The sequence below is a fragment of the Siphateles boraxobius genome, unplaced genomic scaffold (genome assembly GCF_051911475.1).
Source record: "Siphateles boraxobius isolate OS27281-9 unplaced genomic scaffold, OSU_SipBor_1 12, whole genome shotgun sequence".
Taxonomy (NCBI): Eukaryota; Metazoa; Chordata; class Actinopteri; order Cypriniformes; family Leuciscidae; genus Siphateles; species Siphateles boraxobius.
The window spans coordinates 18,246,755-18,265,749 of record NW_027508722.1 but is presented as its reverse complement, the minus strand read 5'-3'; the positions used below and the strand labels follow the sequence as shown (position 1 = coordinate 18,265,749).

Genomic DNA, 18,995 nt, shown 5'->3' with positions numbered 1-18,995 from the left:
AGAACAAAACCTGCTGTCTGACAATAATAACGTTATTGTTGTCATGTGAGTGCTTCTGTGAGAAAATTACGTCTTTTTTGTTTGTAAACAAGTAGTCCTCTCTTCCGAGATTGGCCAATTTGCGGGGTTGCTGGCACTTCACGTGTGTGATCTAGTGACAACACATTTTTCGTTGCCTACGCTCAGGGTAGGCAGCTTTCATTTGTTCAGTGAAATTGTCTTAGTTATGGGCATTACGAATTAAATACAATGGGAAATGACTTTAAAGTCTAATTTTTACGGTAATAATGCATAGCCTAAAAATGGTGCACACGCGCGCGCTCGCACACACACACACACACACACAGACAGCTAGACTATAGTTGACAGTGTTGAGACAGACAAACAGGAACTTGCAGGAAACATTTTGAGAACTGAGATCATGCCGCTGTGGTTTCTTTTAGTATGAAGTACACTGAATTCTTCAAGACAAATTCTCCACGAGCCTTCCAATCTTTCGCTGACATGAAAGGAACATGGACAGATGAATGAAAATATGTAGATAACGCATTCAAATGTGTATTTTTATTTACAGGATATTAGCATTAAACTAAAGTGAAGAAATCTGTAGCTGCTTATGTAAATTGAAATCAAAACCTACAGTAGCAAACAATAAGGGCAGAAAAGTCAAGTTTCCCATATGTAGTCTAAATATTTTATCATCTTTTTCAGTATAAATAGACATACACAACTTTACACACACCACTATCTACAATATCGTTCTGAAAATTAGCACAAAAACGTTATTTTTCATTTCATTTTATTGATATTCTATTTCGGGAGAGCAAGATTATTTCAAAATCCACTGCATTGTGAACAAATAAACTTAAGTTCACCTTGATTATACACTTCCAGTGTGTCCTTTTGCCCTCATGGTTTGCATCAGATATTAAAAAGATATAGAAATAGAGGAATTTCTAGGTACTCTGTGCAATTGTTGTCACTGCAATTGCTACATTTTCACAAGTCTTAGTAATGGTTGCCGTCACAGGAAGTACCAATTCATGCTATTTTACCGCCATCTGGTGTTTTAAAAGCCAAGAGCACGATGACTTCAAACTGCAGGATTAAACAGAGCCGTATAAATAAAGCTGTGAAAACGGTTTATATTATAGAACCGCTTAGCTTCTTAATCACGTATTTCACTTAACCTCATCCTGTCTGTTCAAACTGAATTAGCCTTTATATCATTGCCTGAGCTCTATATGGCTAAATCCAGTATCTTAATACGAGTGTTAATTCAATAAGGCATGTAGAAGGAACAGAATTCACCTTGCTGATCATCAACTATCTGCAAACTTAAACTTTGTGCAATCTGACAAAAACATATACATAAAAAAAAAAAAAACAACAACCCCAAAAACACATCAATAGCACATTCTTTAACTCCACACCTTACTAAAGTCACTAAATGACCAAAATGTCAACTGGTCAGACTTGTGTTTTGCGGTAGGTGGTATGCCATACGGAACCGTTGCCACTGAAACTGCATATTAACGCACCAGTGGGGCTGTCAAACGGGTTGGCGTGTATGGTTGGGTTGTGGAGAGATTGTGAGATTGTGGTTAGGTCTCAGCAGCCGGATGGATGTAGAGGTCAGTAAGCTGGGCTGAGTTGAGTGGGGGACGGAGGGGGGTGACTCTGGGAAGCCAGAGTCACTGTCGAGCCCTCTTGAGGTGTCGTGGGCTAGTCGACGAAACACTGAGGACGTAAGGTGCCCACTTGAAGACCCTAGAGATGTCCCCTACTCAGCTCAATCCAGACGGTTGTCATGGGGGGACCGCACTGTGGTTTCAGCCGTTGTGTGTGCTGATGCGTGTTAACACTAGACAGAAGGAGATTTACATCACCATATGGAAAGAATAGCAAATGGATGGAGAAGCATAGGTTACTGTAAAGCTATGTCTTAGTTGGGTGCTTATCTTGGCGAAAGCAGAGTACAAATCAGCATGAAGTTTTAACATCTACTCTTGTGTAATGGAAATCATGAAGATCTGGATACGTCCAGTGACTGCACTGAATAGTGCTGCTAGCAACAAGGGAAATACCTTGTGACAGCCTGGAAGAGACAGCTGACAGAAGGAAAGAGACCCCAATGGGGCTGGTAAGGGTTAGTTACCCTTGTCGGCAGTATCCAGCTCTGTGTTTTCAGGATGCTGGAGACACCCACCCAAGGCTTCTGAGAAATTAAAAAGAAAAATACCCCTAGAGTCTGCGAGAGCAGGGGCGGAAGATGACTCAATGTTGGACAACATGGTTAACGACGTTGGAATGGAAACGGATATGAGTATGGAGAGTACTTCACAAAAGACTAGTTCAGGTTCTGCAGTTAGCAAAGTCATTGAACTCCAAGCTTGTGTCTGTGGCTGGAGCAAGGCAACAACGGTCTGGGGGTTGAAGATTCATCAAGGGAAAATGAAATGCTTGAGGGAGAAGGGACAAGGTCCTCGCATTGATCAGTACTTACTTGAAGTCAGTCAAGTCAGTCGAATGAAATCGAGCGACAGGAAGCAAACCACAGTTTGCAGGATATCAGTACCCCAGTCATAGAGGAGATGAGGGTTTGCATAGTTATTGATGAACACATTGATACTTATGAACCCGGTCGGACTAACCAGCATAAGAGAGAAAAGAACCTCAACGGGCATAGGCCTGGAGTTAGATGCCCAAGAGCTTGTGAGAAAACTGCATGGGACACGGTAAACACAGATCTATACTTTGCATTGGAAAGATTAACTGGTACAGTTGAAAAGAAGCTGGATAAATTTGGGGACATCATTTACGCATATGGAAGTGAGAGGTTTGGTGTGGAAAAAAGGAAGGAAAAAGTACAAACTACTCCTGCTGTATTTAGACGGCAGCAGAAAATTGAAGGGTTAGTTAGGGAAAGGAGACAGCTGAGGAAGCAATGGAAAAAAGCAGAACAAAGTCAGAAGGAGGGACTCAATCTCTTACAAAGCTTATAAGCAAATAAGCTTGCAACATTACGCAGAGCTGAGCGCCTACGGAAACGCTACAAAAAGGAGCGTGCGAGGGCTAATTTCTATAAAGACCCATTCAAATTCGTAAAGAAGTTATTCACCAGTGAGAAGAATGGCACTTTAAAAGCATCTAGGGTTGAGCTAGAGAGATATTTGGAGGAAACGCATACAGATGCAAAAAGGCATGAGCCTATGTCAATTCCGTCAGATATCCCACCTATCAATGCACCGGAATACCAAATGGAGGTCTGTGCACCTAAGTGGAAAGAGATAGAGCAGGTTGTGAGAAAGGCAAGGGCTTCATCATCTCTAGGGCCTAATGGAGTTCCGTACAGAGTGTACAAGAGTGCTTCAGGTGTTCTACGAATTCTGTGGAAATTGATTAAAGTGGCATGGGAAAAGCAGGTTGTACCTATAGCATGGCGCCGAGCAGGTGGAGTCTTTATACCTAAAGAAAAAGATGTTACAAGCATCAGTCAGTTTCGTCCTATTTCACTATTAAACGTCGAAGGTAAGATTTTCTTAAGCATTATTGCGCAGAGATTGTCAACCTACCTATTAAAGCATGGCTTTATTGACACTTCAGTTCAAAAAGCGGGCATTCCAGGGTTCTCAGGATGCTTCGAACACATCAATGTTATCTGGCAACGAATTCAATCAGCTAAAAAGGAGAGGAAGGAGCTCCATGTGCATTCCTGGATTTGGCTAATGCATATGGTTCAGTGCCACATGAGCTTCTTTGGGCAGCATTTGATTTTTTTAGAGTACCAATGTCAATAACAAATTTAGTGAAAGCCTATTTTGGAGATTTGCTATTTAGTTTCTCAACTCCAAAATTCAGCACCGCATGGCAATGCTTAGAGGTTGGAATAATGGCAGGATGCACCATTTCTCCACTGGCTTTTACCATGGCAATGGAAGTAATCATTAGGGCATCAAGATGGGTAGTAGGAGGAGAGCGCTTGGCTTCTGGGATGCGACTACCACCAATCAGAGCATACATGGATGACATGACAACCATGACTACAACAGTAGCCTGCACTAATCGGTTATTGGGGAAGTTAACAGATAATATTGAATGGACACGAATGCAATTTAAGCCCTCTAAATCAAGGAGCATCTCGATAGTTAAAGTAAAGGTAGTAGATAAAACATTCTTCATTAATGGTGAGGTATTACCAACAGTTTCTGAGAAGCCAGTGAAGAGTCTTGGGAGATGGTACGATGGGGATCTAAAGGACACAGTTCGAGTGGGAGAAGTTAGACGACAAGCAGTGGAAGGGTTGAACAGCATAAACAGCTGAGCTCTACCAGGCAAACTAAAACTCTGGTGCTTTCAGTTTGGTCTCCTGCCAAGGTTGCTGTGGCCACCGACTGTGTACGAGGTTTCTTTGACAACAGTGGATAAGCTGGAAGCGTTAATAAGTTCATACATCAGGAAATGGTTGGGAGTTCCACGCTGCCTTAGCAGAGTGGGACTTTATAGTAAAGGAGTATTGCAGCTGCCAGTCTCTGCTTTAACCGAGGAGTTTAAGTGTGCCAGGGTCAGACTGGAAATGACTTTAGCAGAGTCACGTGACAAATGTGTAAGGGAGGCAGCCCCTGTGGTATAAACTGGTAGAAAGTGGTCAGCAAAAAAATCTGTAGTAGAGGCAAAGGCTGACCTTCAAATTGAGGATATTGTGGGACAGGTACAGCATGGAAGAGGGGGTTTTGGGCTCAGTTTAGCTCCTCCTAAATGGCACAAGCCAGGCCCAGCTCAAAGGAGGAAGCTGGTAGTCAACGAGGTACGAAAGCAGGAGGAGAGGATGAGATGTATAAAGGCCATTTCCCAGGACAAGCAGGGAGAGTGGATGAGATGGGAGAGTGTGGAACAACGCAAAATAGGCTGGCAAGACCTTTGGTCAATGGAAGAGAGTAGGATCAGTTTCCTTATTAGGTCAACATATGATGTTCTCCCATCACCGCAGAACCTAAACCTCTGGGTAGGATCCCTCTTGTCCTTTGTGTTCATCACCTGCCTCATTAAGGCACATTTTGACAGGATGTAATGTGGCTCTTAGCCAAGGTCGGTTTACTTGGCGCCATGACCAAGTATTGCGATGTTTGCCTTTAGCATTGGAAGGCAAGCGTAGTATGACCAATAAATTGCCGCCTGTTCTAGCAAAACATTACACGCAGAAGACAATATTCCTCCGTCCAGGCGAGCAACCACCAAGAAAAGGTGCTAACACCAATTCTCACCCAGGACAACTGGAAGATGCTGGCTGATCTTGATCAACGGCTTATTTTTCCACCAGAGATTGCCACCACTAACCTACGACCAGATATTGTTTTGTGGTCTGGATCCGCACGCATTGTTCAACTGATAGAGTTAACAGTGCTATGGGAGGATGCGGTAGATGAGGCATATGAGAGGAAGAAACTGCAGTATGCTCATCTGGCCACTGAAGCAGAACAGCGAGGATGGAGAGTCCAGGTTTATCCAGTGGAAGTGGGTTGTCGAGGTTTTGTGGCACACTCTACAACCCGGTTCCTCAGAGACGTCGGATTCAGTGGCCAAGAGTTCCGTCGCACAGTAAAGAACTTATCTGAAGCAGCAGAAAGGAGCAGCAACTGGCTGTGGTTGAGACGGAAGGATTCTAGCTGGCTGTGTACAGCCCGCCATGCTACGGTTTCATAGAATTCTTGAAAACTTGGAGTCTGTTGGTTTATTTGTATAGGTTGTTGGTTTATTTGTATAGGTTGTATAATATTTACAGTCATTACGTTCCTGTGTATATTGCGTGAATGACGGGTGGTTGGGCAGACATTGTGTTTTGCGGTAGGTGGTATGCTATACGGAACCGTTACCACTGAAACTGCATATTAACGCACCAGTGGGGCTCGACAGCCTTAATCCAATGCGTTGGCGCGTATGGTTGGGTTGTGGAGAGATTGTGGTTAGTTCTCAGCAGCAGGAGGGATGTAGAGGTCAGTAAGCTGGGCTGAGTTGAGTGGGGGACGGAGGGGGGTGACTCTGGGACGCCAGAGTCACTGTCGAGACCTCTTAAGGTGTCGTGGGCTAGTCGACGAAACAGTGAGGACGGAAGGTGCCCACTTGAAGACCCTAGAGATGTCCCCTACTCAGCTCAATCCAGACGGTTGTCATGGGGGGACCGCACTGTGGTTTCAGCCGTTGTGTGTGCTGATGCGTGTTAACACTAGACAGAAGGAGATTTACATCACCATATGGAAAGAAGCGTAAATGGATGGAGAAGCATAGGTTACTGTAAAGCTATGTCTTAGTTGGGTGCTTATCTTGGCGAAAGCCGAGTACAAATCAGCATTAGGTTTTAACATCTACTCTCGTGTAATGGAAATCAGTATGCTGGTAAATAGACTGTTTAATTTAGAAACAGTCTGTACAAACTATAATTTGTTTGCACTTTATAAACAAATAAAATAAAAAAATAAAAATCCACACAAACAAAACCATTGAAATCAGTTGGAATTGTGCGTTTTTATTTTGTAATTTACCAGTAAGTTGTAGAGCGACAAAGCGTGATGCTTATGTAGGACCTCAAAATGCTAAAGGACAAAAGGTCACATGATTCGGAGGCGCACTCCGAATGACCTTTCATCCTCCAGCGGGCAAAATACGACATCAAAATAGGATACTATATTATGAGGTACTCTACAAAAGGTGGGGAGTTCATGAATTGAAGGTAACAGCGAACATTTAGATCTTTCCGGGGAAGCTTCCATCCTCAATCTGTCCATCCCATTTCTCCACCTGAAGAAAGGAAAGAACAAAGACAAGAACACATTGTATTTTAAATATAATCCCAGCAGCCCTTCATATATTATCACATTTCACAATCATTGCTTGTGTCTTGGTGCATAAAAAAAGGAAAAGAGCAACTACATCAGGTTATATATTAGAAAATTGTTGACTTAAAATCCCGAAAGTTTTGTGACTTATGTACTATACATTACTTAATTTAAGTGTTCTTTACTTAAACTAAGCTTCTTCTCTACACTCCTAACGTTTTGAATAGGGGCCATTTCATTATGATGATCAGGATGGGAACCCCCTGCTGCCAATAATTGTGTGCATTTCTAGTTATTACCTGACGGTCAGGCAGAATGACATCGGACTCTGATTTAAAAAAAAGTTAACATCCGAGTCTCAATATTTTGGTGATTAATGAACGTATGACAGAGATTGCAGCATTAATCTACTTAATGGTAAAGTACCAAAACTACTAGATGGATTTCCAGTAATACTGACGTTTGCAAGCATGGCTACAAGAACTTTTACACTAGTTACACAGCCACATTTTGAAAGGGTAAAAACAGAATGAGTCATGGAGGTTCTTGTACATTTAAAGCAGTAATTCTTAAAGTGTGGTCCGCGGACCACTAGTCGTCCGCCATCACCCCCTAGTGGTCCGCGAAAAGATGACCTAAAGTAGGCAAGTGTTTACAAAATCGTCACTTATTTAACTCTTTCGCACGATCACACCGGTGTGTTCATTATTGGCTGGTCCCTGCAGGGTACGATGTGATTAGAACGGTCCATGCATCACGTGATCAACTGCTAAATTCAAATCATAGATATAAACATGTGCTTTCGCGCGTTGGCTGGCGCTCAGCCAGAAACGGCACTCAGTGCTGTCATATTTCACAACTATTCAGTGTTTTCAACCACATAATGTTTATTTTAGGTTTCAGACATTTAAATACACATATGTACTAGCAAAAAAATGATTTTGAGTTTGTAAAATACACACTGATGTCTATGGAAGCGGCAATAATAATCCTTTCCATTATAAAAAGACGACACGTTTTATTCTTATCAGATACACATTGTGTAAGTAGCTTTACATTTTACCCTATTCTTCTCCTAGTTCACCTGCCACTTACTTTCATGTATTTCGTGAGAAGTTGAGGAATTGACGTGTTGTAGCCTATACTAACATGACGCTGCCCATCGCACATACAGCTCAACTAACGCGATCGTTATACAGTTGTTTAAACAACAAAACACATCCACCCACACATATTTGACAATCGGAATATCAGTGTTTCATGTTATAGATAATACATTTGTGAATATTTTGAATAAAAAAGGAAAAATTACATAAAAGCAGATCATCATTCATTCAGAGCTGAACATCCAAAGCTTGCAGAATCTGCCCTCAAAGTGCTCATGCCCTTCCCAACTACATACAACTGTGAAGTTTGGTTTTCCACACTGGTTGGTTTGAAAACAAAACAGCGCAACAGACTAAACGTGGAGCCTAGTATGAAACTGAAACTCTCCTCTTTGGAGCCAGACATTCAGAGACTGATGTGTGAGAAGCAGCACCACTCGTCTCATTAATATTCACATTAAGTTTTAGATGGAAATCTCAAAATATAAAATCCACAGATCTATTAGTTTCGTAATGGACTAGTTTTTGTTTCATGTGTAAAATCCCAGTAATTTCAGTGATATTGGACATTAAGGGGATTTTTTTTCAGCATTTTATTGTTACCATATTTACAATCATAGACTTCCTATACCCACCACCTCAGTTTTAAACTAATGGCTCTTTGGAATTACATGAAGTCGGACCTAGGCTGTTACAGTATGTTTAATTGCAGTTTTTTTTTCCACATGTGCAATTTGTTGTTCATATTAAGCTGCAACTCATTTCACATTTACTTTTTCAAGTGAAATAAAATTCATATAATAATTTCTGATCATATTATTGCATTTGTGTTTGAATAATTCGTTTTTTGACTTGAAAGTGAAACAGTTGCATATTAAACTTAAATTTAGCTTATCCTTACAATTTTGCGCTGTGTTGTGGTTGCGCTGTGTCACAAGCAATGACGCGTCACCATGGAAACATTCAATTTTGTTGTTTTTTGGGGGCGTGTTAGAGTGGGATTTTGTTAGGTGGTCCTCAAAAAAATTGGAAGATAAAGTGGTCCTTGGGCTGAAAAAGTTTGAGAAACACTGATTTAAAGAGACAATCTTTACCATGTTTAATGTACTAAATATTTTTTTCAAAGGTTAATAACCTGTCATAGCCACACTTGACAGATTATGTATGAAAGCAATAAAGACTATTTTGTGGAGTTTTTGGCACTTCCTTCACCTGCATACTATTTCAGAAAATGATGAAGTGTAAAGTGTAAATCTTGTAAACGGCCCCTTAGATTGAAATTCTTTAATGTTATAAAGAAGTTAAGAACAAATTCATGTGCATACGCATGTGTTGTGAGTTAGGCAGATATTTTTCGTTTGAAGTTATCCTGTACGCATAAACATGTATAATCCACAATCCAATTATTAGTGAATGACACCACTGTTTCAAAAGTTTCCAATTCAAACAAATGCGTTTTTTACTTTCTATTCAAAGATTCCTGTAAATGCATAGTTAGGGCTGCAAGATTTGGGGAAAATGTCATATTGTGATTATTGAGGTCACAATATTGCGATATAATAAACAAATGGTTTCAAGAGTCAACATGCTTGGTTCTCAAGGAAAATGCACACACAGATTAGTGATAATGCAGAAATGTGTATTTCTCAACTCAATAATGATCAATAAGCCATTGATGTCTGGATAAAAATCCAGAACATTAAAAAAGAATTTGAACGTTAATTATAGCCATCCAACATTACAGTGATTCTGTCATTCAGGGTGTCTACAGATACAAACCAGTTCAATTTAAGACTTAAGACCTTTTTAATGCCACTTTGAATGCCACTTTGAATGAAATTTAAGACCAAACCTGTGATGGAAATACACATTATATTACAAACGTATAAGTAATATTTACCTTAGTAAATTTAATATTAACTACTTGTTTATTGAACTAAAATCAAATGTAACATTTGCAATCGTGAGGATATTCAGCAAAATAGCTCCCGTCATGTTAAGATACTTAACTAGGCTATATCATAGGTTATAAATAAAAAACATGTTTTTATACAGGGCTCCAGACTAACTTTTTTTTACTAGGAGAACTGTAGCCCCTGACTGAAATTTTTAGGAGCGCAAGCAGAAAATTTAGGGGCACACCTTAAATCAGCTTGCAATGCAATTATTCAAATTTTCCCCAAAATAACTGTAATACTGACAAATTATTTAATATACTTAACGTACAGATATTACAATGTGCAGTTTTATTTTAAGTTCACAGGGCTCCAGTCCAGACTAACATCTGAGGGCCGCCGCACCGAGACACTGAGCTCTACAACACATATCTGGTAGCAGTGGGGCTGACAATAAAGCACTGAGCTTAATTTAGGGTGTAGATGAAATTAACTTTAATTATTATCATTCATAATGTCTTCATATAAATTAAAAAGCAAAACGAGTAAAAAAAATAAAAATAAATAAATAAATAAATTATATATTAGGGAGTGAAAATATCCAATAAGTATCCTACTGTTTACAATGGCAATTTATTTTAATTTTAAATAAGTGTTTAAATAAGGGTTTTCCTACATCTTAACATTTTTAGTTTTTATGACAATCTTTGAAGGATCAACAAAAAATGTGTTGGTCATCACATTAAAAATAACATTTATGATATTATAGTTTTGAAGTGCTGGAAAAAGATGTGTAGTACTTTTAAGCCTTTGACTATTTCTGTCACAATACCATAGTACTGTTTAGAGTTACTACATTATCATAAATCCATGGTGATCATCCATCCACCTTTATAGCATGATGCTGCATGCAGTATAAGTGTAACATTGGCCAGCGCAAGACAAACTAAAACTTACAACAGTTGAGGAAGTACACAGGTGGTGTATTTATTTGTTTGTGAGTTAGAAGCAAAAAACAAATTAATCAGATTAATATTGATGCAAATAAATATAGATGCGTGTTCTCTTCTATGGCTTTAATATTTCGCAAATAATGTTATGGAATTATCTCATAAGAAATAAAAAACATTTTTAACAGAATGATCATGCATTCTTTCTGGAGATGCGTAAATGTTTTGATAAAGTACTTGACTTGTTGTTTCCACATTATAATAGACATTTAGTTAATATAATATCTACAGACCTACATTACTCTGCTTTGTGAAGAGTCGGTGTCAAGGTCCAGCACACTTGAGAATGGTTGGTGCCACTTTTTATAATGCATTTTGGAATGGTAGGTGTCACTTTATAATGGTGTGGCATTTTCTCTCATGGTAGTTTACAACATGAAATTCTTGATTGGTAAGTGTCCATTTGTGATGCCACAGGCCTGCTGGTTTCACTTTTTTAGTTGTGGCCACCTATCTAAATAGTGTCTATATTCTTTTATAATTCCAAATGACACAGCTGAACTGTCAATCCTAGGCAAATAGAGAAAAAATGCGTGGAGTTATAAAAACAACTGTGTATTTACAATATGCATTTAAATAACGGCTGTAACGATTCCTCGATTAAAGTTGAGTACTCAATTTAAATAAATCCTCGATTGCAATTTACCCGTGTCGAGTAACCGGCAAAATACCGGAAGTGGCGCATTTCACAGACAAGAATCCATGAATTCCATTATTATACCATTTTCTAAGGCTACGCGATCTATTTAAAACCATTTACAATCATAATATAGCATAGCGCTATCATGAAATCACAAAGGCTGCAAATCAGTTAAAAAAATATATGCGCTGTTTTTTCCCCACAGAGAAGCACAAATCTTTAATTATTTACATTTATATGCGTGTCAGCGTCTCGGGTTTCTCAAACTCCATCTCTGCGTGCTGTGAGTTTGTCTGCTTATAACCTTTATCTGCACACAGTGTGCGCCGATTCACAAGATTTCGTAGGGCAACTCATTTGTAAATCTACACCAACACAGGAGAATACATAAATATATTTATGAAATATATGCAAATTGTTGTTCATGGCGATTTCAAAATAAAAGTTTAACCCTTGCACTGAGTTTGCATGTTTTGACGTGCACATGTTCTTGTTCAAGAAATTACAGCAGCTGTTGCATATCGTACAGAAGTGACCAAATATTAAAGATTAAGTTGATATTAGAGTTAAATTTTGTTTGGCCAATATTAAACAAGGATTTGATCATGCCTTCGTGTAACCAAGCCGTTGGCGCTCTCTGGACATTTGTTTTTACGTAATGTACATATTAAGTTATGTTTATATTAGTTTTAGAGCCCGACCGATATTATCGGCCGGTATTAGGCATTTTCATAACTATCGGTATCGGCATTTGAAATGGCCGATAAATTAATATTTAAAAAAATGCGGCGTGCTGTGATTCATGTAAAGGTGGCGCTGCCAATAAAGCACCTAAAAGCTGTCACAAATAACTGACAAAAGCAATTATATGAATACATCAAATATAGCAAGCAGACATTTTAATTGTTAATTAATAACAAGTGTTTTCAGTCATTGTGGGCTGCAAAGATGAAGTTGACGATGCAGACTAGCGATCTTTGAACGCGCCAGAGAGAAATGCACATTTCATACGGATTATATAAGCAGAGAGCAGTCTGTCATTTTGAATTGTTCTGTTTAAAAGTAGACATTTCAATATAGATATTTCTCAGGTCTATACGCTGAGTTTCGGTTTATTTATGAGAAGAGTTGCAGTTCACTCGCCGGCACCTCCGTGTCAAGATTATCTATCGTCCACTATATTTACTTCTTATTTATTAAATCCAGGCAATTGGTTGATGAAACATTGATTAAAATTAAGATATAATTAATACAAAACGAAATTTACTTTAATGAAAGGCTTTTTGCTTTCTGTTCGAGGTCTCTGTGAAAGTTTTAAAGCACTTTAGTGCCGCTTTCAGAGCGGTCATGTCCATAACATTGTTTTTTCCTCATAAATGCGAACTCGAAAAATAAAATGAATATTTTATGTTCTGTTGAGAGCCAACGCTTCATCTGGTGGGTAGTAGCCTATTACTTTTGATTTGCGCCGTGTAATTCACAGAATTGATTTCTCTTCTACCAGCCTCTGTCACGTATTGTGTGAGCTTGTGACTATTGCAAGCGTAGGCCTAGAGCTGAGAAGTCCTGATTATTGTCTGCTATATTTATTTTTTATTTATTAAATCCAGCCAATTGATTGATGAAACATTGACAGTAAACTGATGCCTCGTTCTGCTTTGTAACGGGCGCTTTCTCGCGTCTATGGTAAACAGCTGTTGCGACGTGAGCAATAACGGCCGTGTCCGGTGTAGACAGTGTTAAAGCTCATTCTGCCTATAACGCTACGCTACAATCAAGCAATATTCCAATCATTTATATAATTATAACACTTTATATAGGGCCATTTTGCATTAAGAGTATAGTTTCACGGTACATTTTGCTTAAGTATTTGAAATAGTATAAAAGTATTGTACATATGTAATTAAAAACGTTTACGTTATGACATTATTAATTTTACTTTAGTAAAAAGATCTGAGTTGTTCCTCCACTGGTAGAGATTAGAGGAATTAAGAATAAAAATAATAAGGTTTTTTTAGTTAAACTTTTGATTTATTTACTGAAGTTGTTTTATATAACGTGACTAAATTAAAAGACAAAGTCGTTAGTGAAGATTATGCAACTGTATTTAGAATATAATATGCAATGCAAACTAGTTTGGTTACAGCTCAAATGTATCATTCTCATTCTATCATTCCCCCTGCCTCCATTACATATCTTTGTCACACAAGAGTTTGATCACCACATTTGAGTGATCGTTGCGAAACGTTTATATGTTTATTCTGTTTAAATACTGTGTATTCTATATACAGTACCCATCAAAAGTTTGTACACACCAATAGGAAAGTGTGTCCAAACTTTTGACTGGTACTGAACTACAATACACATAAATAATATTGCTACTGTACAAAAATAATATCGGCCGATATATCTGTATCAGGCTTTTTTTTATCGGTATTGGCCTCCAAAAATCCATATCGGTCAGGCTCTAGTTTATATCATTTATTTTACAGGGTGTAAAATTTATTTTAACAGCCAATAAAAATCATATGATTACTTTGATACTTTATTTGAACAAATAATTGCTTTTTATATTTAGGTAACACTTTACAATAAGGTTCATTAGTTAACATTAGTTAATGTATGCATGATGTAATGTATGTGATGTAATGTATATAATGTAATGCATGAACTAACAATGAACAATACATTTGTAAATTTATTTATTAATCTTTGTTAATGTTAGTTTCATTTTTTGTTCATGTTAGTTCACAGTACATTAATGTTAACAAATAGAACCTTTGATTTTAACCTTTGTTCATTCTTAGTATGTTAACAAAGGTAGTTAACTAATGAACCATATTGTAAAGTGTTACCTATTTTATAGTCATTTTAAAGGCTGTTGTTCACTTGGATCTATTTTTATTACCACAAATTTTTATCTGATTACTCGATTAATCAGTATAATACTCGACTACTAAAATAATCGATAGCTACAGCCCTAATTTAAATATATTGTAAAAATGTCAGCAAAGAGGAAATTTATTTCAGAGGTAGTGATTGTTTTAAATAAAATGCACACTGATGAATATAGCCTACTCAATCTGGATTTGATGTTGACTACAGTGTTATAACTAGAGCCCGACCGATATGGATTTTTGGGGGCCGATGCCGATACCGATATTAGGGAGTAAAAAAAGCCAGATACCGATATATCGGCCGATATTATTTATGTGTATATTATAATACAGTAGCAATATTATTTATGTGTATTATAGTACAGTATACCAGTCAAAAGTTTGGACACTTTCCTATTGGTGTGTACAAACTTTTGATGGGTACTTTACACAGTAGCTATAAACAGAATAAAAATATTTTATAAACACGTTTTGCAATGATCACTCAAATGTGGTAATCAAACACTTGTGTGACACAGATATGTAATGGAGGCAGGGGGAATGATAGAATGAGAATTATACAGCTGAGCTGTAACCAAACTAGTTTGCATTGCATGTTATATTATATTATATTATATTCTAAATACTGTTGCATAATCTTCACTAACGACGACTTTGTCTTTTAATTTAGTCATAACTTGTATCAATAAATATATAAAAAGTGTCACTGACAAAACCTTATTATCTTCTATTTTTACTCTTAATTCCTCTAATCTCTACCAGTGGAGGAAGAACTCAGATCTTTTTACTAAAGTAAAATGAATAATATCATAATGCAAACGTTTTTAATTACATATGTACAGTACTTTTATACTATTTTAAATAATTAGTAAGCAAAATGTACTAAACGTGAAACTAGGCTACTCTTAATGCAAAATGGCCCTATATAAAGTGTTATAATTATATACATTTTTGGAATATTGCTTGATGTTGTAACGTAGCGTTATCAGGCAGAATGAGCTTTAACACTGTGTCTACACCGGACGCGGCCGTTACTGCTCGCGTCGCAACAGCTGTTTACCCTAGACAAAGCAGAAGCAGTTTACTGTCGGAGATCGCTCGCGCCACGCATTTTAATCAATGTTTCATCAACCAATTGCCTGATAAATAAGAAGGCCTAAATATAGCAGACAATATAATCAGGACTTCTCAGCTGCGCGCTTGCAATAGTCACAAGCTCACACAATACGTGACAGAGGCTTGTAGCAGAGAAATCAATTCTGTGAATTACACTGCGCAAATCACAAGTAGGCTACTACCCACCGGATGAAGAAGGGTTGGCTCTCAGTCTCCACAGGCTACATAAAATATTCATTTTATTGTATTTTATTTTTCGTGTTTGCATTTATGAGGAAAAAACAATGTTACAGACGCGACAGTTCAGCACTACGGACGTGAGCGCTCTGAAAGCGGCACTAATGCTTTGAAACTTTCACATAGACATCAAACAGAGAGCACAAAACCTTTCGTTTCAAAGTGAATTTCATTTTGTATTAATTGTATCTTAATTTTAATCAATGTTTCATCAGCCATTTGCCTGGATTTAATTTATAAGAAGTAAATTTATTAGACGATAGATAATCTCGACACTGAGGCGCCTGCGGGTGAACAGGAGCTCGTCTCATAAACCGAAACTCAGCGTATAGACCTGAGAATTGAAATATATCTATATTGAAATGTCTACTTTTAAACAGAACAATTCAAAACGAAAGACAGACAGACTCATGTAATCGTATGAAATGTGCATTTCTCTCTGGCGCGCGCTCACTGAAGATCGCGAGTCAGCATCATCAACTTCCTCTTTGGCTGACACTGACTGAAAACACTTGTTTATTAATAAACAATTAAAATGTCTCCTTGCTATATTTGTTGTATTCATAATCATTATTTTTGCCAGTTCTTGTGACAGCTTTTAGGTGCTTTATTGGCAGCGCCACCCTTACATGAATCACCGTACCCGCATTTTTTAAAATATTCATTTATCGGCCATTATAAATGCCGATACCGATAGTTAGGAAAATGCCTAAAATCGGCCGATAATATCGGCCCGCCGATATATCGGTCGGGCTCTAGTTATAACTTGGTTATTCATACAGAAGCATTTTCAGACTCACCCAACTCATTGGACACAGGCTCTTGTAGACTCTCTGATACCAGTCGCAGGGAGAAGTTTCCTGCCCTTTGCTTGACAAAGCCTTATTACACCTGTGAAAGTCTGACAGAAAGAAACAACATTAAGTAATCTGCACTGAAATCAGCCAGAAATAGTCCATAGTCTACAACCCAGGCATCCGCAACTAGTTACTCAATTCATAATGTGTTTTGATAAGGTCAAACAATCAATAGATCCATTATAGCTCATAACCTCAGATGTTTGTTGCAACCCAGCTTTACCGCCAATGTGACCTTGACTAAAACAATTAAACCCAGGGTGCTCCAAGGGAACTATTTGTGAGATCAGTATACTATTAATACATCACAGATGAAAAGTATCTAAGGCTCAGTCATTCTGATGATTTTGTACAGGCCTGTGTGTAAGGCACTTCTCGCTTTCATTAATGATGCATTTGGTTATAGATTAGCTGCCCAACGTTTGAAAGCACTTATTTTATGTACAAATATGGTTCACATAATAATTTCTACTGTACTTACCTAGGTAATTTTGGAAACAGTTTCGTGTCTGATTAGTGTTTGGAAAACGGGCATCGAATGGTGCCGTTCTGTAGTTCTTGATCTTATCCTCAATGACATCAGCCATCTTCAGTCGCAGATAATGGGTCTGCAAGACATTCACAGATAAACAACATTACCCAAGGAGCAAAATTATAGTACACACTGGGGCCTGAGCTGCTCAAATGTCGTAGTTGGTAATAAAATATTTGAGAGTGACATTCAGTCACAGTTTGAACTGACGCCAGCCAGAGTATCATGATACGAGGCTTAAAACTAACGTGTTAACGTATACTTTAAACGAGCTCTTTTAATTTTCAAAGAGTAATTGTAAGGAATAGTGAAATTGTAAACGCGTTAAATAGGTTTAAAACGGCAGATATATTAACTCAACTAACATAACCTTGGTAACGTTAACCAGCGTAAATAGCCCGCTTGCTAACTCGCTAACTCAAATGACCCGTTCTCGTAAACCGCCCGTTGATATTTCGTTAATTTTACAATAGAGTAAAAGTAAAGAGTTTCAACAAACCTTACACAAGATAAACAATTGCACGAAACCGTGGACTAAACAAATATAAATATTGAGGCCTACCTCTTGCTGTGCCCTTATAGTAACGTCCTCTCGAAAGACTTTTAAACGCAATGGATTGTGGGAAGTCAAAGTATGTGGGGGGAGCATGAGGATGAGGGAAGGCGGGGCTTACGAGACCAATATTAGTAGGCCTATTTATTATTTACACAATTCATTTATGAACGCTCCTCTTGTGTTTATTCGAATCTTTAGATGTAATATGAAGGGAATAAAATAATAATAGTAGTATGAAACGATAATATAAAATAATATTAATAATAGGCTACTAATGTGTCAGTAATATTAATAAAATAATAATTGCAATATACAATATAAAAATGGGGCGTTAAACTGATGACAAACTAATATTGACATTTACCAGTTACCATTTGAGCAGGCTAAACACTGCAAAGCAATAAAGAGCATGATACGAATATTGTATATAATAAAAAAAGGCTTTCAGCGTATCAGAACTTTTCCATCTCTGTAAAGAATGTTTCTTTTAGTATTTATATATTTTTGTTATTAATCCATTGTCTGGAGCAGGGTATTCATTTATTTCTGACTATGTTTTATATATTGTGAGCTTTGTGTTGTAGTTGTGTATACAATGGAGCATTTTTTCTTTAGTATTTTCTGAAAAATGTATTGTTTTTTTGCAGTTGTAGCTTTAATAAATCAATAATGATCTGTTAAGAAATCTGAGCACAGCCCCTAGACTAACTAGGGAACAGTAATTGTACACATTGTAGTTACTGTCCTCTGCCTTTGTAGGGCACTGCTGGCTACCAAACCATCTTCTCATTCCAGAGCTGGAGTTGGAGTGAGAGAGATGTATAAGAACTTTTTTTTTTTTTTTTACCAAAGAAAGCATGTGCTATTGTATGCACACTTCATTCCAAACCCATTCCCTCTGACCAGAAGCCAGGAAGAACTTTCACTTACACACTAAAAACAAACATGGAGGGACAAGTCTGAATGACGCACAGGAGCCTTCACAGCCTGCTGTCAGTGCTTCCTGTCTGAGAGACCAACTGCTCTTAGAGCGTTTGGTCTGACACGGTGCATGCAAGTGTGTGTGTATTTATGTTATGTAGAACAGCATAACTGCTTTACACTTAAAAAAAATTGTTATAGCTGGATGTTCCTTGAAAGAAAAAATAACTTGAAAAGCAAAATTATATACAAGTTATTTTACAATTCTTGTTTTGTGAATAAACCTCACTAAATTTAGTTAGATTTGGGCTTTAAACAAGAACAATTGTTAAGTATTGGTATATTCATACAAATGCTTCTTATTCTAGTATACACTTAAATAGGATATGTATACA

The 18,995-nt window shown here is 37.6% G+C and overlaps 1 protein-coding gene across 2 annotated transcripts; it reads right to left on the bottom strand.

Moving 5' to 3' along the window:
* Window positions 1–6,497: 6,497 nt before the first annotated feature.
* On the bottom strand, window positions 6,498–17,784 carry cox6b2 (cytochrome c oxidase subunit 6B2). 2 transcript variants are annotated; one of them, XM_077209797.1, is made up of 4 exons: window positions 17,686–17,784; window positions 17,073–17,199; window positions 16,535–16,635; window positions 6,498–6,795 (listed from the first exon to the last, which is right to left on the bottom strand). In XM_077209797.1, the coding sequence occupies exons 1-4, from the start codon at window positions 17,770–17,772 to the stop codon at window positions 6,742–6,744; spliced, it is 369 nt and encodes a 122-aa protein (XP_077065912.1). In that variant the 5' UTR covers window positions 17,773–17,784; the 3' UTR covers window positions 6,498–6,741. The 2 variants fall into 2 exon arrangements, with proteins under 2 accessions (XP_077065912.1, XP_077065913.1); XM_077209798.1 differs by lacking the exon at window positions 17,686–17,784 and adding an exon at window positions 17,623–17,645.
* Between the last annotated feature and the right edge of the window lie 1,211 nt (window positions 17,785–18,995).

Coding starts and splice junctions, on each gene's coding strand:
- cox6b2 (XM_077209797.1), bottom strand. CDS start 17,772: ATGCTCCCCCCACATACTTTGACTTCCCACAATCCATTGCGTTTAAAA. Junction 17,200..17,685: donor CTATAAGGGCACAGCAAGAG/GTAGGCCTCAAT, acceptor AATGTCTTGCAG/ACCCATTATCTGCGACTGAA. Junction 6,796..16,534: donor GCCTGTGTCCAATGAGTTGG/GTGAGTCTGAAA, acceptor TCCTTTCTTCAG/GTGGAGAAATGGGATGGACA.